This window comes from Haemaphysalis longicornis, unplaced genomic scaffold (assembly GCF_048455015.1).
Source record: "Haemaphysalis longicornis isolate Haplotype H1 unplaced genomic scaffold, Haemaphysalis longicornis Haplotype H1 scaffold_3, whole genome shotgun sequence".
In the NCBI taxonomy this organism is placed as follows: Eukaryota; Metazoa; Arthropoda; class Arachnida; order Ixodida; family Ixodidae; genus Haemaphysalis; species Haemaphysalis longicornis.
The window spans coordinates 233,061,733-233,083,785 of record NW_027526335.1 but is presented as its reverse complement, the minus strand read 5'-3'; the positions used below and the strand labels follow the sequence as shown (position 1 = coordinate 233,083,785).

Genomic DNA, 22,053 nt, shown 5'->3' with positions numbered 1-22,053 from the left:
TGTGTGTGTGTGTGTGTGTGTGTGCGTGCGTGTGCGTGTGCGTGTGCGTGTGCGTGCGTGTGCGTGCGTGTGTGTGTGTGTGTGTGTGCGTGCGTTTATTTTGATTGCATTACGCAACACACGTGGTTTGGCTTCTGGTGGTTTCCTTCAGAAAACTTGTGCACTGTATGCGTTTATGAGAATGAACTATTCAGAATTTCAAGGGAATTTTTTCCGAGTTGAGAGCGCACGATTGCTGCTGGCTTACGCGTTAACGGCATGAGCCACTCAGTAACCGGGGAGTGCGGGAAAGTTTTATGACAACTCTTTGGGCCGTATTCTGAGTCCATCCTAAAAGCCGGTCGTGCAATAAGCCGACGACTGTTCTTCGCTGAGAGCCGGCTTGCCTCCGAGTCTTCCTGATAAGTGCGGACGAAACACCTGGGTCCCTCTATCCTACTGCGCCATTCCGGTACGGTCGAAGCAGTTTGCATTTGGAGATGGGTGCATGGACATGCAATATTATACAGAAAATGCACCCCTCCGTCTAACGACTGCGATGGTTGACCGCCATGGAAAGCCATAGAATGCCCGTATCAGTAAAGCACTACAGAGCACAATCGCAGCACAGTAAACCGTCCCGATAAGAGATACCTCATTTTTGTGGTAAGGTGGTGTTATCTGGGTCCGCTCGCTTCTGGGTTTGTTCGCTTGGTGTTGGACTTGATTTTGGAAAGCTTCGCGTTCCTCCATCGTTGTCATTTCGACAGAGGGGTGGTTGATTTCTGTAGTTTTGTCTCGGTATTTCCGAGAAGATGTATAATATGCATTTTTTTTATTTCGTCGGTTCCTTTCTGTGAATTTTTGTATTTTTTTGTTTCATCAAAATTACGTTCGGCCAATTATCCCGATTTACGTTTTTATAACAACTAAATGTGTTACCAATGGCGAAGGCTTGGGCGAGTTGGTTCACAACTAAAAAGAGGGGAACAGCGCAACACAGACGAAACACGTGACTGTCAGCGTTTATATGTGGCATGCTGAAAAATAAATTTCAGTTGTAAGTCAGCGCTCGTTGTCACTTTCTTCATGTGTTTCGTCTGTGTTGCGCTCCTCCCCCAAGCAACCACCGGACGTCCGTCGGCCGTGCAACGTACGTTTACTCTGGCTCTAACGGACGTCCGTACGATGTCTGTTTCAGGGCCGATGGACGTCTGGATTTAACACTTCCGTACGTCCAGTCAGACGTCCGAAATTGGATGTTCAGTAAAAATTTCCAGAATCACATAACGAGAAGATTATGTTGCTACGACGAATACTACACATCTCAAGACCAACGCACTACCGGGCAGACAGGCATACATGAGCACAGGGAACTTGCTTCAAATTTGTTTTTAGCGGTTCTCAATTCTTGTATATCCTTCCCCAAAGAGATCATCGTTGGAGTCGATGAGGTGCTTCAATAAAGTAAAATAATTAGGCCTAATTTTAGAAATACGCAAATGAAACTTGCAATATACACGTTATGGCGTTGATTTACAAAGTTGTTTGAATTGAAAAGAAAAGCAGCTTTTTCGTTCTTTGATTTTACATTCAATTAAGCCATTATTTTATGCTCAGCAGTAACTTTGTACGTCCACTGGCGGATGTCATTCGAACTTGTACATCCATTTCTGGATGTCCACTGTACGTCCGAAAATGTACATCCATACATGGACGTACAGTGGACGTACAGCAGCCTTCCAAACTGTACATTGGATGTTCGGCTGTATTTCGGACGTCCCACGGACGTCCGTGGTTGCTTGGGCCGGGCCCCTCTTTGTAAATGTGTTACTTTCCCCAATTATGCATTTTTGTTGAAATGCAAGGTTCCGGCTGGTACTCGGCAAAGAATATTGCACGCTTTAAAACCACTGTGCCGCGTCACGCAGGACACGGGCGGCGTGCGGCGCGTCGAGGGCGCGCGCACCGCCTCCTACTGCACGTTGCTGGACAGGCGCGGCGACTGCCTCTTCGGCGTCGGAGACATGGACGTCCACGGGAACATATCGCCGCAACTGGTACGTGCACGGACGGGACCGGTAAGGGGGGCTAGTACTCGGCTTTACAAAGTTGCTCAGCTGGCAAGTTGCGAATGACCTGAAGGCACAAAACATTGGCAAGCATTGTTTACGAATTGAAGGGCACACTGTGTGCGCCATTCGATTTGCTACTACATACCCAAAGTCGGAGCATCGATCAGATATAAACTGTCCATGATAATAAATAAAGGTTATGTTATTTGCAGCAGCCGAAGCACGTTTGTCTACCATTCAAAAGAGCAAGTGGAGCTATGGGAGAAAATTAACAGTGCGACAAATTTTAACCTGGCATCAAAGGCCGGTTGCGGGTGGCATAGCAGCTAATCTGTGACAATCTGTGACGTCACGCCAGCCGAAGCCGCCGTTATCACCACTGCTCCTTCTCCTTCTCTCCCTCTTTACCCCTCTCGCACAACGCTACATTAACCCGCGCTATCGCAATAAACGCTTTGTCTTGGCCCAGCCACTGCCCCGGCGTGTTCGTTGCAGTGGCGACGAAGATGGGATGAGAACGGGGCGTCAACTCTGTCCGTCATGACCGCCGCACCCACGGGAGGATACGCCAGCCCGCCGCATTTCGACGAGACGAGCGCGGCCCGCTTACCAGGTTGGGCTGAAAGCCTTCTTTGAGGAAAATGGCATCACGGAAGACACAAAGAAGCGGGCCCCGCTGGTGACCCACACCGTTGACGTACTGAGCGGACGTTGTGCTTCGGACAAGGTTAATGAACCTTCGCACCCACAAGTGGTATACTTAAGCAGCACTTTTCGTCGCAACTGAACGAGGTGGCACAGTCTTATAAGTTCTTCACCCGCAACCAGCTGCCCGGCGAAGCGGTCAAGGATTTTATCGTGACATTTCGACAGATAGCGGACACCTGCAATTTTGGCACATCGTTGGGTAGAATTCTACGAGATCGCATCGTGTGTGGACTGCAAAGCGCAGGAGCGCATCGGAAGCTACTCGCGAAACCACAGCTGACGAGGACCGAGGCGGAAGAAATTGCGATATCCGCCGAAATGGCCGAAGCCAACGTGCAAGAGATAGTAAGCCCCGCCGCTTCAGGAAGTGTGCATGCGCTGGGAGGCCAGTCCTATCGCCCAAGAAGCCGGCCACAGAGGGTTGCGTGCTACCGCTGCGGAGCAAAAGAGCACGGACCCGAGGATTGCCGGTTCCTTTCGGCGTCATGCTTCAAGTGCAAACAACGAGGTCACATCGCCCGAGCCTGTTGCCGCCGTTAGAGTGGCTTCGGGGTGGTGCCACCAGTGCGCTAAGTACACGCCTTGTCGTCGCGGGAGAAAGACACCGGCACGGACGGTATGTTCGCGCTGGAGGCAGCGGACAGTCATATCGGCCACGTCGGCATCGCGCAACCCATCGTGCGCACCTTGGATTGTGCTGGGGTCCCACTGGACATACAGGTCGACACAGGCTCACCGGTTTCGGTCATCACGTGGCCCACGTATGAGCGGAACAAAGCAGTGTGGCCCAAGCTGCGTGGTTCGCCATTGAAACTGACCTGCTTCCTGGGACGGCTTCCAGTGCGGGTACAACTTAAGCTCAAGGTTCCGTGCGGAAACAGGTCGACGGGTGGATCTTTGCAAGTCCTTGGTTTCTCCGACCCCAACCTCTGCGGACGCGACCTGATTCAAGCGTTCCACATGCTCGAGGAACCGGTCATGAACGTGAACACGTCAGGTGAGCAACTGCCGTTAGTCGGTGCTGACAGCATTAACGTGGACCGCTTGCTAGCAGAATGCGCTGATGTGTTTGCGCCAGGTTTAGGTCTCATAAAAGGGCTTTCAGTACACTTCGAGACGCGAGAAAACGTGGTGCCGAAATTTTGGAAAGCACGTGAAGTTTCTTATGCTTTTCGTCCAAAGGTCGACGCGGAACTGGACCACCTTTCGGGCGCGGGTATTGCTGTCCCGGTGCCTCATTCGAAGTGCGCCGCGCCGGTGGTACCGGTAGTGAAACGGAATGGCTGCATCCGCCTTTGCGGTGATTTTAAACTAACGGTAAACAAAGCCTGTCACACTGAGCAATATTCGTTGGCACGGGTGGAGGATATCCTGGCGACATTAAACGGCGGTGAAGTTTTTACCACGATAGACTTGCGGGAGGCGTACAACCAGCTTTGCGTTGGATGAGGAAGCCATGCTACTCACGATCATAAACACGCATAAGGGACTGTTCAGTTTCACTCGCCGGCCTTTTGGAGTGGCGTCCGCGCCGGCCGTGTTTCAACGTCGTATGGAGACCATTTTGCAGGGGCTTCCGGGTGTTCAGGTCTATACCTAGACGACGTCGTCGTGGCAGAGAAACGCAATGACTGCACCACACTGCGCGCAGTACTGAGGCGTTACAGGAATATAGCGTGCGTTTGAACGCCGACAAGTGCAAGTTCCGCCAACCAGAGGTCGATTTTTTGGGACATAGAATTAGCGCTCGAGGTCTTCAACCAAAGATGGAAAACATATACGCCATCCTCGAGGTTCAGGCCACGCGGAAACCCGCAGAATTAAGGTCCTACCTTGGCAGGGTCACGAACTACCACAAGTTTCTCTCCAACGCATCGACCGCCATGGCGCCCCTATATCAACTACTCCGGAAGGAAGCTAAGTGGGAGTGGGGTACCACTCAACAACAGTCATTCAGCAATGTGAAAGACCTTCTCAGATCCCCAGATTTTTCTGGCGCATTTTGACCCACACAGGCCGCTAGTCCTGGAATGCGATGCCTCCCCGGACGGAATCGGCGCAGTGCTTTCACACGATGGGGGAGAGGCGGGGAGGGGCACATCGGCCCATAGGGTTCCGTTCTCGGTTATTGACGGAAGCTGAGAAAAATTACTCGCAGCTGGAGCGTGAAGCCTTGTGTTTGGTGCAACGAAATTCCGACAATGCTTACTCGGTAATAGTTTCACATTGATGACGGACCATAAGCCGCTTGTGGGACTTTTAATCATCCGGACAGGCCAGTACCCGTGGCGGCCGCTGCGCGAATCCAACGATGGGCCCTGCTGCTGAGCGCATACGATTACGTCATCAAACACCAGCCCGGGAAAGACAAAGTTCCAGCAGATGCCCTCAGCCAGCTCCCCATGTCAGCAACTTCCCAGCCAGAGACTCAGGAAGAAACTGGGGACGGTGAGTATGTCCTGCTCACGAAAACCCTCAATGATAGTGTCATGTCCGCGAAGCAACTGGGCACTATAACGGAGCTCTATGACGATTTAGCAAAGGTGCGAAAATGGGTGCAGGAGCGGTGGCCAAGAAATTTGGGGCCTGAGGACTAGCACATGATGCCATTCTTCAACCGGAAGACTGAGATAACGAGGAGTTACGGGATTCTCTACTGGGGCCATCGAGTAATCGTCCCTATGAGTGCCCGAGCAGTAATGTTACGTCTGCTGCATGATACTCATCAAGAAATTTGCTCCATGAAGCGGCTAGGGCGCTCCTTGATGTGGTCGATAATGACCAGGGATAATGACCCAGGATCGATAATGACATTGAGCACATGGTTAAGTCCTGCCCCACTTGCATCCAAGCTGTTCCTATGCCCCCCAAGAAACCCCCTGTTGCATGGCCGGGAACGGGTGAGCATTTGTCGAGGCGGAATATCGATTTTGCGGGGCCAATCGATGGTCACATGGTACTGATTGTGGTGGATTCACACAGCAAGTGGATAGAAGCGATACCCATGAAGAGTTCCACTACCCACGCCACCATAGAGGCTCTGCGCACCTTGTTCAGAACGCTCGGGTTGCCCCGGACGCTGGTATCCGATAATGGCCCACAGTTTACGTGTTGGGAATTTAACAATTTTATGAAGCTGAATAACATAGTGCACTTCCGAACAGCACCGTATCACCCCCAGTCCAATAAGCTCGCGGAGCGGGCTGTTCGTACTGTCAAGTATTCTTTGAAGAAGAATGTGCAAGGGTCACTGAAAACCCGCCTGGCAAGGATCCTGCGCAGGTACCGCAGGACGCTGCAGGCCGGGGGCCGGACACCAGCGTAGCTCCGAATGGGCTACAATCTTCGCTCCAGGCTGAACAACGCAGTGTCCGTTCCGGCCTCGCCAATTGACCGTCCCTCCCTCGATGTGTGGCAGCCCGGTGAGCCAGACTGGGTGAGGAACTTCGGGCGAGACGAGCCGTGGACTCCAGCCAGCATTACATCGACAGACGGAGCCCGCCTGGTGAATGCCGACGACGGTCCGGAGGGGGAAACCGTTCGCCGCAACAGCGACCAGGTGAAGCCACGGGAGTTGGAGCACGACCAGGGAGAAGCCAGTGACTCCGAGTGCCAACAAGGAGCGAGATCGTCGGGAGCACCTCAACTCCCGTGTTGCATCGGTCGGGCCGGCAACGCAAACCGCCAAACCGTTACTCACCGTAGGGGGAGCGAAATGATGTATCTGTGACGTCACGCCAGCCGAAGCCGCCGTTATCACCACTGCTTCTTCTCCTTCTCTCCCTCTTTACCCCTCTCGCACAACGCTACATTAACCCGCGCTATCGCAATAAACGCTTTATCTTGGCCCAGCCACTGCCCCGGCGTGTTCGTTACATAAAGCATGAGGCATAAAATTTCTAAATGCTGCCATAGAAGTTCTCGGGGGCGTTAATAAGGCCACACTGTCAATATTCAAGGAAGTAATCTGAACAAACAATCCTGTCGCAGGAAAAAACTCGGCGCCATTGAGCTAGTCCAAAGGTTGTCCATGCCTGTTTCAAAAATTTGGCATGCCCACACCAGCTCGCGCCTCCTCTTTGCACCCATTCCGCTTTTACAGGTTCAAAGGAGCGAAGAGCACGTCTCACGGGCCCCCATAGTCGTCCTCGATGGCAATGTTCCCGACGAGACCGTCAGCTACGTCTTGCGACTCTGCGGTGAACGCCGGGTTCCGGGTGAGTCACCGTGCATCCAATTACAGCGAAGGCCCGTCTTCGTAGTGGTCGCTTGTACTTAAGGCCTGTTTAGAACGACCGGCAGTTCAGTGCTGCCGTACCGGATGTACACCGGTACTCTTTACGGCCGTTCCCCCTCATACCTGTTAGTTCCTGTGTGGTTACAGCGCCACCGCTACGACAACGAAGCATTCTCTGTTTGGCAGTTCAGAGCCTCGCCTGACAGTCGTTTCTTTTGTTCGCACTGTTGTCTGCAACGCGCGTATCTCTATCTGGCAATGGCCACGAAGGAGACACTGAACTTTTCGTACTTTTAATTCTTTACTTCTCGGAATACAGCCTTCTTCTTTTGTATCGGGTTTTCTGCACATAATCGCATTGTACTAGCGAACATTTCCCGTCTCGGGTAAATCCCCTCACCAAACCCTGAGAACGCATACGGGAGATGCACACAGGGACTAAAGGTAAGCAACTTTGCTGTTTATTTCTAGATAAGCGGTTCGAAAATGAAGCATATGGTAGTATACACTTCTCTAAACTTTGGGGCATATTTATTTTCATTCGTCGCGAAATAAACATCAGTTAAATATTGCTTGTCCCATTCACCCCCCCCCCCTTTCTGCAATCCTCCCCCATCCCCTTATAACATCCTTCCGAAGTTTCAGTTGTTTGCCACTGATGCATGCAACAGCCCGAGCTGAGCCTTCCTAATCATGCACTCCCTATTTTAGCTTCCTCCAACTGACGGCAACCCTCAATTATCGGCCCTCTTTCACGCCGTCAGTGCATCACAGAGGGTGGAAATTTCGACCTGCTGCTTCTCTTGTTTTTATTGTCATGTTTTCTCTTCTCTGTCTCTTCGATTTTTCAAACCTTGGAACAACGACAAATGGAGCTAGTAGGGCTGCTTCATCTGAAACTGCACTGGGTGAAAGTATGACGAAAGTGTACGACAAGAGGACTAGGGGGTGCGTGAAATCTATAGAAAAGCTCATAATACATTCAACTCTGAACGTGGATGACCAGCGAAGCTGGATTCCGGACTACACGCGCCGTCCCCGTGAAGTCGACGGCAGAGAAGTGAAATTCGAAATAGAGAACGGCAACTTGTCTTGACGACGGGACCGCTACCCCTAAGAGGCGTAGGAAATCTTGGGACGAGGGCGGTACGAACATGACCATGGCCGACGCGGGTGGCAAAGAAGCAAACCTTTGACAAACTTTTCTTTTTTTCTTAACAACAGCATGAAAAAGACGGAGACAACGGAAGTAGACAAGACGAGCGCTAACTCACAACTGGTTCATTCGTAGAATGCCCCCGAAATATAAACGTTGGCATCAACGGAAGAAAGGAGAGACAACACAGCATTCCACTCGAGCACGCTCCTTCGCGCCCCCTCCCACCACATAGAGAAGACTCGTAAAGCCTTTTACTTGACACACATGAAGCTTCAAGAACGAACAACTGCCAGGTTGATAACAGAGTTAGGGCATAAAGGAGGAACAGCAAGTTCAATGCCGCACTCATGTTTCGCGGCGCAGTTGGTCAGCGCAGCCTGCGATGTCTCGATATAAGTTGGATATGTAAGGCTTGAGTTGTTAACCCCTGAACATATTTTTGGACATGATTAGGTTTCACAGGAGAGAGCCCGTACTTACCACAGTTTAAGTTATTGTCGGACATCTTCTACCAAACATCTTCACCGATATATGTGTTGGTTTGTATCGCGAGCAGAGTTTACTATTCATAGGCGATGAGATCCCGCATGGCGCGAGGAAGGATGGTGTTCCTAGGCGTAGGATTAGGGGACCTTGTCCATATTTCCCGGAGATGGGCGTGTGATAGTCGTGGTCAACACGGAGCATGGTGTGTGAGTTCGAGTGGATCTGTCGGGTGCGCCGCTCCCTTTCAGACACCTTTGTCCGTCTGTTAATGGAAAGGGAACTTTTATCATTGCGCATTGGAGAATCTTTCTCATGCGTTTGGGCAGTCTACCTGCAGCCAAGAGGCTGATGGCCTATTAAGCGTGTGTAGTTCGCTAGTTCAGCTAGGGGAATCGCAAAGAGAATCCGTTTCCCGAGTGCAGGAAGGTAATGCAATTACAGCAATGCCAGGCTACTCCATTACAATTGTTGCCTCCCTACTTTCGAACGTCCTGGCGTAAGTGAATGCTTCTTGTTTGGTGGTTTTCCAACTTTCCCCAAATGAATTTGATCCTGACTTGTCGCTTGTCTTCGCGTAGACTTGGATATAAGTTTTCAGTAGGGGGAGGATTTTATGGAAAGTCGCTGGATCGGTGACATATCCATCGTGCCGTCCAGCCTTTTATTTTCTGAAGGTTTACCCATATTTTTACCACTACAGTGCTTTATGCCGGGGTCCACCAACTGACGTCATATCCGTCACGGAAATGACATCGCCAGAAAAACTTCGATTGATGCGCCAGCGCCGGGATTCGAGCCACGAACTCTTACGCCGCAACGGGAGCTATACGAAACGCGTTCCCGACTGCGCCATGAACAGACGCGTGAATAAACGCGCCTTATAGCCTTCCTTTCAGATGGTGCTGCCATCTAGGAGAGGCGAAGCAAGTGGTGCATCATGACGCTAATGAGCGCCCACAGTTGGCGCCTATAGGGAGCCTACGTGTACGGGGGACATGCAGCGTAAGCTGCGGAGAAGCCGACCTGCGGATATCGCGCTCATGACACGGTCCGCTGCTCCTTTCGCTGCAGCGGACCGTGTGTCCACCAAACGATTCACTGACAACCCGTTTGGTTTCGTTCGCATGGACGGTTTTCGAGCGCCTGTGGTTTCAGTCGGATTCACGCAATGCTCCTACGCGTGCAATCCAGTGTCTAATGTTGATGCGTCTAACGGTGCCATACCAACGAAATATAAATAGCGACGTGCAAGTTCATATCGATGCACTGAAATGGTATTTATTGGGAGGATAGATAGGGGTACGACGATGAGCTGGGCCAAACCAAGCGGTCGTTTCAGTCGGTCGGAACAGCGCGAGCACGAGACAAGCGGGTGCGACAGGGCGTGACCAAAACTGGACCATGATAGTGTCCTGACCCTGTTGCATGCCCACAGACGGAAGATTGTCCGTCTCACTGTCTTCGCACTGGCGCATACCCCCAAACAGGAGATTGTCCGTTGCATTAACTCGGCGACTATCTTCTTTACAATCACTCCCCCGCTGAAGAGCAGCCACCCTGGCTGCCTAGGGGCACGATAAAACGAGGGGGTCGTAGTAAGGCTTCAGGCGTTGCACATGAACTGTCTCTTTTCCACGTCGGCGTTGGTCGGGTGAAGGCTGTACTGGCTCGACAAGGTAATTAACGGGCGAGGTACGCTTCAGGACCCGGTATGGGCCGTGATAGTCAAAAACTTACTGCATTGTCCAGAAGGTGTGGCTGGTACCCACAGCCACACCAGTGATCTTGGGGAGAAAGACACGTCTGGGAGGTCCTTGTCATGGCGATTATTTTGCGTGACTTGATCGTCGGATGTGAATGAGCAGTAAAGTTGACGGCATTTTTCGGCATACGCGGATACTTGAGACACAGTGGAATACTCAGCGGCGTCAGCTCTGTACGGGAGAATGGTGCCAAGGGGGCGGGTCGGTTCACGGCCGTACAGAAGAAAAAACGGCTAGAAACCGGCAGTAGACTGCGTCGCGGTATTGTATGCGTACGTGACAAATGGGAGGACTGAGTCCCAGTTAGTATGGTCTGAAGAAACGTACATGGCGAGCATATCACCAAGAGTGCGATTGAATCTCTCAGTGAGACCGTTGGTCTGCGGGTGATATGCCGTGCAGGTCCGATGAACAATGCGGCATTCAGTAAGGAGAGCTTCAACAACTTCGGACAGGAAAACGCGGCCTCTATCGCTGAGTAATTCCCTAGGGGCACCATGGCGAAGGATGAAGCGATGTAAAATAAAAGAAGCCACGTCCCGTGCTGTGGCAGCCGGTAATGCGGCTGTCTCGGCGTAGCGTGTGAGATGGTCAATGGCGACAATGACCCAACGGTTACCAGCAGCGGTACAAGGCAGTGGGCCGTACAAGTCAATGCCCACACGATCGAAGGGGCGCTCTGGGCAAGGCAAGGGCTGTAATGGGCCGGCCTGATGATGAGGCGGCAACTTGCGGCGCTGACAGGCAGAGCATGAGCGGACGAACTTGCAGACGAAGCTGTACATCCCGCGCCAGTAGTACAGTAGATGGAGGCGCTGGTACGTTTTCAGCACGCCGGCATGAGCGCATTGGGCGTCGTTATGGAAGAAGGCGCAAAAAGTGGAACGCAAGTGGCGAGGTATGACTAGTAGCCACTTGCGGCCTCTGGGGACGTAACTGCGGCGGTAAAGCAGGCCTTCCCGGATGGAAAAGTGAGAGGCCTGTCGGCGAAGTGCCCTGGACACAGGAGCAGTAGCTTGGTTGGAAAGGTATGCCAGGATGGAAGCTATCCAGGGGTCCTTGCGCTGCTCGTTGACCATGTCCTCGAACGAGGGGGCGTTGAGGTTGCCATCCGACTCATCGAGCGAAGCAGTATCAACGGATAGAGGAGAACGCGATAGGGCGTCGGCGTCGTGATGCTTGCGGCCGGAGCGGCAGACGATGTTAATGTCAAATTCTTGGAGGCGAAGAGCCCAGCGGCCGAGCCGGCCAGGAGGGTCTTTCAACGACGCCAACCAACAAAGGGCATGATGGTCCGTAACCACATCGAAACGGCGGCCGTAAAGGTACGGGTGGAATTTGTTGATGGTCCATATGATGGCCAATCACTCTTTTTCGGTTACCGAATAATTAGATTCTGCTTTCGTAAGAGTGCGGCTGGCATATGCGACAACGTATTCATCGATTCCCGGTTTACGCTGCGCGAGAACAGCACCCAGGCCGATACCGCTGGCGTGCGTGTGGAGTTCGGTAGGTGCTGAGGGGTCGAAGTATAGGTGGCGTTGTAAGCAGTTCGCGCAGCCGGGCAAATGCATTGTCGCAGGCTGGCCACCAAGCAGAGATGTCAGTGCAATTCCCGAGAAGGCGCGTCAAGGGGGAAATAATAGAGGCAAAGTCACGAACGAAACGGCGGAAATATGAACAGAGCCCAATAAAACTGCGCAGCTCCTTCATAGTTCTCGGCTTGGGAAACTGTGCGACGGCTCGAAGTTTAGCAGAATCCGGTAGAATGCCTTCTCTGGAAACCACATGGCCAAGGATGGTAAGCTTGCGGGCAGCAAAGTGGCATTTCTTTAGATTAAGTTGAAGCCCAGCTGAAGTGAGGCATTTCAAAACTTGTTCCAGATGTTGGAGGTGCGTGTCGAAGTCGGGAGAGAACACGACAACATCGTCTAAGTAACATAAACATATTTTCCACTTCAACCCACGCAAAATGCTGTCCATCATATGCGCTCAAATGTAGCTGGAGCGTTGCAGAGGCCGAACGGCATGACGTTAAACTCATATAAATCGTCAGGTGTAATAAAACCCGTTTTGGGGCGATCGGCGTCCGCCATAAGAACCTGCCAGTAGCCAGATCGCAGGTCTAAGGATGTGAAAAACTCGGCGCCTTGCAAGCAATCGAGAGCGTCGTCTATACGCGGTAAGGGATATACGTCTTTGCGGGTAATTTTGTTGAGGCGTCTGTAATCGACGCAGAATCGAATGGAGCCGTCTTTCTTTTTGACCAGGACAACCGGGGATGCCCGGGGGCTGCTGGATGGTTGAATCACATTTCGTTGCAGCATATCGGTCACTTGCGCTTCAATGACATTGCGCTCAGTAGCTGAGACGTGGTATGGTCGCTGACGTAAAGGAGCATGGGTTCCGGTGTCAATGTGGTGACGAACATTCGAAGAACGGCCCAAAGAAGTTTGCTCATGGTCGAATGATCCAAGGAACGGGTTCAAAAGCGTGATGAGGCAATCGCGCTGCGAGGAGGAGAGACCAGGGTCGATAGAAGGTAGAAAAACACTTGATGTCGATGCACAAGTTGGAGTGAGAGCGCTGACAGTAGGCGGAGGGGTATCATCAGACACGTCCGCGATGAAAGTGGGGTCAATTACTTCGACGCAATCAAGGCACTCTCCGGCAGTCAACGTCAGTGGTGATACCGAAGTATTGCAGACGAGAAAGGTGGAAAAACCATTCTTAAGGCAAAGAATAGCAGTAGGAAGTGTAAGGTTCTTGCGTCGTGAGAAAAGTTCGGAAGGCGTGAAGAGGATCGTTGAGTCGGGGACAGATGCACACGACACGGGAACCAGAACGGCAGACAAAGGAAGAATATCTGTATATGTAGCGGCGACAAGCTTAGAAGGAAGAACAGGTGGCATATCGGCCAATGGCGCTGTACACAGGGGAAACAGTTCAACTTCCGCGGGGGCACAATCGATGACGGCTTCGTGACGCGACAAGAAGTCCCAGCCTAATATGATATCATGTGAACATGACGGCAACACCAAAAATTCTACAAAATAAAGAACGTCTTGAATTACCCCTCTGGCCGTGCACGCAGCCAAAAGAGCCACGTGTTGAGCGCTGGCAGTGCGCAGACGAAGGCCAGGTAGCGGAGTTGTTACTTTTCGAATTTTGCGGCAGAGCTTCGCATGCATGACGGACATGGCAGCTCCTGTATCGACAAGGGCATACGTGACGACTCCTTCAACATTGACTTCGATCGCATTCGTAGGAGAAACAGGAGGACTTCGGTAGTTCGACGATGCCGCAGTTCTTGCGTCCGGAACTGCGCTCATCAGTTTTCCTCGGGCGGTGCGCTGGGACGACGGTGCATCGGCGACGGGGCGAAGGCGACCGGTGGCGGCTGTGTTCGTCAGAAGCAAACGAACTACGCGGCTGGCCGGGAGACGTTGGTTCGTAGGGTTGGCGCGTCACATAGGGGTTGCTGTCATAGGCGGGACCACGGTAGGCGTAATCGGGTGGCTGGACACGACGACGGCAAAAACGAGCAACGTGACCAGGGATGCGGCAAGCAAAACATATTGGGCGATTATCCGCCGTGCGCCAGGAGTTAGGGTTACCGGACGTTGTGACTCGAAGGGGGGTACGCGCTGGGGTCGGGTTTGAGCGCACCAAAGGGGGGCCGGTGTAACGAGGTCTGGCTATGACTCCATCATAAGCAATAGGCGTGGACAAAGGGGCGTCCACAGCGGAACCTGGGTGGTGTGGTGCACTTGCAATGTCGGCATAAGAAAGGGGCGCCGTCACAGTTGTCTGCTGACAGGTCGAAGGAAGAGCCTCAGCAACTTGTTCCCGAATAATCTGATGAAGCGGTGAAGCCACGCCAGGCACTGGAGCACACAAAGTCTGTAGTGTACACGAGAGAAGAGAAAGTTGCGGGGCTACCTCTTCGCGCACGAGGTCCTTAATCCTCTCTTGTACTGAAGGGTCGTCAAAGGACAGCGCTGCAAGAGGTGCGTCGGTTGCAGCTAGTCGGTGGCGAGCGTAGACGCGCTGCTTACGCAGCTCGTCGTAGCTTGACATAAGCTGACGACTTCACCTATGTTTTGTGGGTTTTTGCTCAGCAACATCTGGAAAGCGTCTTCTTCGATGCCCTTCATAATGTGTCTGATCTTTTCACTTTCGGGCATTGCGGCATTGACGTGCCTGCACAAATCGACAATATCCTCGATGTAGCTGGTGAAGGTTTCGTCAGCTTGTTGTGCCCGTTCACCTAAACGCTGCCGTGCGAGAAGTTTGCGCAGGGCTGGCCGGCCAAAGACTTACATAAAATCGGTATTGAATGAGTCCCACGTGGTCATCTTGGCTTCGTTGTTATTAAACCACCGTTCGGCGACTTCACAAAAGCAGAAACCGACGTTATATCTCTTCATCGCGTCATCCCACCGATTATACGCGCTTACCCTTTCGTAAGAGGTAAGCCAGTCTTCGGCATCCTGGTCAACGGTGCCTTTGAAGATTGCAGGATCACGCTGTCGAATCGCCCCGGAACAGACGATCGCCGGTGGCGAAGGCGGTGGTGCGGTTCTGCTGTCATCAGGCATGGCGGGAGCAGAGAGAGCTGGTAGTGTCCGGTTGCGCAGTTCCAGGCTGGCGGATTGAATGGCGTTTACCGCGAAGGTGCCAAGCTGGGGTCAGGATGGGGTGAACCCGCACACTCCACCAAATGAAATGGTATTTATTGGGAGGATAGATGGGGTAGATAGGTACGACGATGAGCTGGGCCAAACCAAGCGGTCGTTTCAGCCGGCCGGAACAGCGCGAGCACGAGACAAGCGGGTGCGATAGGGCGTGACCAAAACTGGACCATGATAGTGTCCTGACCCTGTTGCATGCCCATAGACGGAAGATTGTCCGTTGCACTTTCTTCGCACTGGCGCATACCCCCAAACAGGAGATTGTCCGTTGCATTAACTCGGTGACTATCTTCTTTACAGCACAATAAACACTCAAATGCTCCTGTGAAGGCACATTTCACTTGCGTGTTTTACCGGTTCCTATGGAAGAGGGAACAACCACATATTTTAGCATAACCAATCCCCATCTTGTTTTTCCCAGACGCTCCTTTTGTGCTAGGCAAGTGGCCTCTGATCTACGAAACTATGAAAATTGCTGACGCAAGCCATACATGTCCCTATTAGCGCAATGGACACCTCGAGTACATTTGAGGCGAAATGTTAGCACTCAACAGGTAGTCTCCGCATTGTTTTAGCTATGAATATAGGTAGGTTTTGTTTTTACGATTTCAAGTGAAAAAACAACACGTTTAAAAGGTAAACATGGCGCGGAAAGGTTCTGGGTCGTGGGAGGCAAAAACGAGCATGAAAAGACCAGAGCTCCCGTTCGTTCTAGTGTATGCAGAAAAACAAGAAACAAAAGATAAATAAAAATGCGCGCTACCACGGCCACCCCGGCTAGGCCGAAGTGGGTGTCAAGTCCGGGATTACCCGCACTCCGGGTGTGTGGTGGTTGTACGCCGGGATGAGTTGGCCCGGCGCTCCTGACACATCGGAACCCTTGTTTCCACCACACGGCCGCTTAGGCCGGTTGCCACGCACCCCTTTAGCCGTCGGACTCGTGAGTGGCGACGTTGCCCGTGGGACACCACATGGAGGCGGGTGCGGGCAGGGGGGAGGGTACGCCAACTCCGACACTACTCCCCCCGGAGCAGATGGTCAATGCTCCTGGTCCCACAGAAGAGGTAGAAGAACAGAGCGAAGGCGGAAAAATTGAATTGCACTGAACAAACCTCCGTTTACTTCATCACGAGAGCGAGAAAGGCAATGGAAGGGAGTGAGTCGTGGTAGCGGAGAGCGGAGGACGGGTTACTTGGCGAATGCGGAAGACGACCATCGTCTATCGACGACATTTGCAGTGAAGCAATTTTATTTTCGTTCGCCGTAGAAGCCAATTGAACCTGAACATGTATTAGTAAAAAAATCTGGTACTCTTTCACGTTTAGGTAGTCCCACGAACTATATAGTCTTTAAAAATTGCCGCCAAGTCGCGGTGTGAACATGATTCGACAGTAGAGCCAAGAATGCACGACACAAAACACGGTTGACCAGGACGCAGCGTAAACATGTGCTTCAGCATTCTTGTGAATGCTGAAGCACACGTTTTGTCGCTTTTGAATGCTGAAACACAGCATTCGCTTCAGCGTTTTTTTTTATTAACTACCTCTCTTTTCCCCCCTTCGCACCACTCACACACTTCCCTCCCCTGTCACAATTCGCGCAGTGAATACAGGAGGAGCTCGTTCAATTCAATTCCATTTTACGCGCTGTCATAGCTCATGCACCAATCTGCTGGGAAAGCGCGCGACGCTTTCTGAAACCTCCCGCTAAAGCCCATGTGATATATTATAAAACTGTGAGTGATTGTTATCCATGACACCTTTCCAGATAAAACCTCCCATGGGTCCATTCAGCGCACCAACGTTCCGAATGGATTAGTTGCGGGATAGTTTGAATAAATTACGAGTTCCTGCCATCTTTCGTAACCTCCGCTAGGAGCCCATGCATTGACAGGTAATGAATAACTCAGTATGTGTTACGCCTATCGGTATATTTGCCCACCCAGGAACCGCCGGGCACACCCCTAGTTGGTTATGAAACTGCGACTGAAATGGGGTGGTGGCAAATGCCACACTGCCCGCTACTGCTGCTTATCTGTTTTCAACTACACCCCATATTCCCATTTATGTTATCTACTGAAGATAACCATGGTTGTGACGGCTCTCAATTGGCCCCGTCCCTGTTTTTTTTACCAATGGTCTAATCGCTCTTTTCTAATCTTCACTGTGGACAAGTTAACGTTCCCCACTGGTTTGACGTCAGTAGTGTCATCATGGGAGTAAATGATGGGTTCGTTCTTTCGTTGTTGTTGATGATGATGGTGATCTGCGTTGGTGCCTGATGGTTGTGGCACTGATGACACGACGACGATGGTTGATGGAGGGTTTTTAAAAAAACTGTATATTTAAGCGAGATATATATACAGGATATTTACAGACTGAAGTAGACAGAGTAAGAAATAAACTGGGGTTATAGGTCAGCTAAGACTTTGTGCCCGCGGCACCCCCGTCAGCGACGGACCCTGACCTAAAACTACCCAAGTGGTGAGATCCTCCCTAGCCTGACCTGGCTAGCCCGGCAATACGCCGGCCGTGCATAGCACATTACACCTTGAGGATTCGACCTCGACTTGCTTCCTCCCCGACCCTCTCCACCGGATCGCCTAGATGCGTCCAAGCGGGCGTTGCCGTCGTCGGCAGCAGACACCGATGATGCCGACGACAACAAGAAACTGTGCGTCGAAGTCGACGTGCCGTCTGACGATAGTGAGTTTTGAGGATGGGAGGGTTAACGTGGTTTGTGCACTTATCACCTTATGCTGGTGCGTTTTCTTACTTTGAATGTCCAGGGCTTTCGGGACTTGGATAAGCAGAGGGAGGTGATGCACTATGCTCGGGCGCAACACGTTGACCTTCTCTTTTTGCAGGAGTGCAATTTTCGTACTCCACGCGACGTTCTTTCTTTTCGCGAGCGCTTTTGTGTGCAAGCTTTTTTCACCTTGTCGGACAGGATGGCTTCGGGCGTAGGCGTTGTATTTCTCCGCGAGAGCTTGCGCCGCAAGGCTCATTGTACCTATGGGATCGGAGGGCGCGTGCTTGCAGTTGATTTTTTCTTGCTTGCTCGTCGCGTCCGAGCTGTTTTAGTGTACGCACCCGCGCAGCACTCTGACTCTTCCTCTTTTTTCGCATCCCTCGACGCATTCCTGCTCGAACCTTACCCAACATTTTTGGTGGGTGATTTTAATTGTGTAACCGACCCTCAGCGTGATGTACGGGGACGTGGGCAAGGTCGACCCTATAGCGGTGCCCGGGAGTTAAAGGACCTGATCGGTCAATTCCATCTGTCTGATGCGTGGGTGCAGCTCCACGGCGACAGGTTTGTAGCTACTTGGGAAAGGGGACAATCTGGCAGTCGGCTGGATAAGTTCTATTTCCCACCCGAGTTGAGCTGCTACTTGGAATGCTGTGCCGTCCTCTCCTTCCCAACTGGGGCTCGTCGAGTGTCCGATCACCGGCCCGTGTTAGCGACGCTTAACCTTGGCAACTGTGCGCCACGCCACCAGATGTGGCGAATGGACGAGCGTCTGCTGACCGACAGGGACAGTTCAGCAGCACTTAATGCTTCGCTGACCGCTCTGTGCGAGTTCGGTTCTCTGCCTTGGGATGAGTTGAAGGACCACTGGCGCGTGCTTTTAGTAAAGGAGGGTCGTGCGCGCAAGACGCGCATCACAGCCGCGCTTAACGACACGTTGTGGAGGCTGCGCATCGTACAGAGAGGGGGCACCTTAACCTTCGCGATGCGGGACTACGTTAACCTGCTCAAGGTACGCTACGAGTCCCTCTTACGGCAATCATCGCAAGCGGCGAGCCGGGCGCAGACCTTGGGCAGGCCCGTCTCGGACCCCTCTGTACTCCGGCATATTAGAGCGGGCTCTCTTGACGAGGGTGGGCTAGCTACAGTTCCAGAGGTTACACTCGCTGACGGGTCGGTTAGCACGAGGGCTGAAGATATAGCCGAGGTCTTCGTAAGACATTTTGCCACCCTTTTCTCGACCGAGAACGCGTCGTGGGATGCAGAGGATTTTGAGGACAAGCTTAGTGCGTTTTGTGGGGTGCTGCCGTGTGTGCCAGACCACCTTGTTAATTCGCTGTGTGCTCCCGTGGATGCTGACGAGCTCGGCGAGTGTGTTAAAAAATTGAATGGTGCGTCGGCGCCTGGGCCTGACGGGATTCCTGCTGGATTTTACAAGAGGTTTTTCCCGGCCATTCAGGGTGCGCTCCTCGACATGGTGAACGGCTTTTTTCTCCATGGAGTAAGGCCAGAATCGTTCCGTGAGGGTCGCGTTATCTTGATCGCGAAGCCAGGCGGGGATCCCACGCAGCCCCAGGCGTATCGACCGATCACACTCCTCAACACGGACTACAAGATTGTAGCATCCATTTTGGCTAGACGCACCAGTGCCGTTTTACCCGACATTATCAGCCAAGCGCAAACGTGCAGCGTGCCAGGTCGCACGATTTTCTCGTCCCTGGCATTGACGCGTGATTTATTCAGCTATGCGACGAAGATTAGCACCTCTGGCTGCTTCATCTCCCTAGATCAAGCGAAAGCCTTCGACAGAGTGGAACATCGATACCTGTCAGGCGTTTTGCGTCAATACGGCTTTCCCGCCGACTTTGTAACGTTGCTTGAGCTGCTGTACTCGAACGTGAGGGTTAGACTCCTTGTCAACGGACTATTAAGTAGTCCGTTCTCCGTCACCCGTGGGATAAGGCAGGGATGCCCCTTGTCGCCTCTGCTCTTTGTCATGTGTCTAGACCCGCTGCTCCGCCGTATCGATGCAAACACTGCCATCCGCGGCTTCCCGTTGCCTGGCATAGGCCAAGTCAAAGTGTCTGCGTATGCGGACGATGTGTCCCTGTTCATTCGGGACGAGGACAGCTACCAAGCGTTTATGCGGCTATTTTATGAGTACGGTGAGCTGTCTGGAGCTCGACTGAACAGGGGCAAAAGTATGGCGGTGCGCTTCGGCACATTTGCATCTAGACTAGCGGGCGATGTAGAATGGGTTACGGGTGTTCGAGTACTTGGTGTGGTTTTTCATTCCTCGGGTGAAGTGGCGCGTAGTACGTGGAAGCGACTCCTCGACACAGCGGAGCAGCGTCTTGAGGTTGCGTCAAAGTTCAGACTTTCCCTCGCAGAGCGCAGCTACATAATTAAGTCGTCCGTCTCGGCGGCGCTTTTTTATGTAGCACACGTAGCGAAACCGCCGCGCCATTTCACCCGTCAGCTCGCCACGAAGTTCGGGTCGTTCTTTTGGGCGGGCAAGACAGAAACAGTGTCGCGTGCGCTGTTGAGACTGCCCAAGTCAATGGGTGGTTTCAGTCTGCCTTGCTTGCAAACCATGTGTAGCGTGCTGGCCGTACGCGCAGTGTTCGACCTTGTGGACTCAACTGAGTACCCAGGGAGGGCGCTGCTGCAGTACTTTCTGGGAACTTACCGATCAATGTTTTATGACGAACGCATTGCCGGTCCCTCTGCTGAGCAGTCACCGCCATTTTATGCCTATGTAGTCAAAACACTGAGGAACGTCCAGTCTACCTTGCCAAGCCTAAATTTCAGAGAAAGTACAGCAAGCGAATTGTGCGAAAAATTGGCAATAAACCAATTAGATAATCAGCAGACAACAAGATCACGCGGTGTCCGTTGGCATCAGCTGACTTCGACGGAGCTTCCTTCTGATGTTAGGGATTTCGGATGGTTGCGTGGCTGGCAAGTTCTTCCGACGTGTGACCGTCTCGCGAGATTCGGCATCGTGCGTTCCTCACGGTGCCCGCACTGCGGGCACACGGAAACATTGGAACATGCCTTGTTTCAGTGTCGTGTAGCGGCAACGTTTTGGACTGTGCTAAGCAGGTTGTTTGGTGTTACACTTAGAATGAGCACACGTTCAAATGACACGTTGGTGAACTTCCTTATGTGTGCTGGTGCATTTGTATTATGGCGAAATCGTGGTGCCGCGTGTCTTCGCGCCCGACCGCAACGGGCGATGTTTCCATTGCTGTGGCGTGTGCGGTCAATGCTTATGAATCACTTAGACAATGAGTTGGCAGTTTTAGGCGTAGAAGCCTTCCTGTTACGCTGGTCCACGCGTTTTATAGCGGTCAGGAATAACATTCTGAGCATCACTATTGTGCCGTACTGACTTTCAACGAGTTTCTGAACTGTTTCTTTGAACACATGTGAACTTTGTGTGCATTGATTTCAGAGTAGCTTAATTGTTTCATCACCACAGAGAATTGTTCTGCAAAGTGTAGGCTGCCCGGAGTACTTGGAAACTGATTGTTTTTTGTGTGTGTTTTTCGGGCAGCGCTGTTACCACTAGTCGCTGCGTGCTGATATGTGGTTTCATAATAAATTCTCTTCTCGAGAACTCGTGTCTCGTGGTTTTAATGGATCACCTAGTCTCCACCCCCCGATACACAGGCCAATCAGCATCCCCTGGCGATCTGATTGGGCGGGTTACCACATCCGGGTTTGAACCGTGGTGGGCAACGCCCCCCGTAACCCTGAGACATCGGTCACCCTCTCTCACAACAGAAAGAAGGAAAACATCAAAAGCAAACCAAACAAACACAACAAACACTCAAAAACCCGTGGGGACACGTGCAAGCGGCCAGGAAGAAGCTTATGCGAACGCGGCCTGCGCCGTCCGTTCCCACGCTTCTCGTCCGAGACCGGACAGCCACTCAAGCCAGCTGAAACCCATAAACATCCGTCTTAACGACCCAGCGCGTCTCCAAGATTCTCCGCCGTTGACAGGCGATGCCCCGTTAATTGGACCGTGGGCCAGAAACAGCGCGTAGGGACAAAAGGACACGGCGGCCGGCACAGGCATCGCCTCTGCCGCGCCCATCCCGGGCCGCAACGCGCGCACCCTCGCATGCCTCCGCTCCGCGCGCGCACGGTCCAACAAAAGAAAAGCTATCGCCATAAATCGGCCACTGTCTAA

At 52.3% G+C, this 22,053-nt stretch overlaps 1 protein-coding gene across 1 annotated transcript in view; it reads left to right on the top strand.

The window, feature by feature from the left end:
* The window catches only part of LOC144175765 (uncharacterized), a 419,826-nt gene that overhangs the window by 112,755 nt on the left and 285,018 nt on the right, over positions 1-22,053 (top strand). The window contains exons 3-4 of the mRNA XM_077704781.1: positions 1,911-2,039; positions 6,865-6,979. Coding sequence (XP_077560907.1) covers positions 1,911-2,039; positions 6,865-6,979 — 244 coding nt within the window. The remainder of the gene's footprint in view (positions 1-1,910; positions 2,040-6,864; positions 6,980-22,053) is intronic.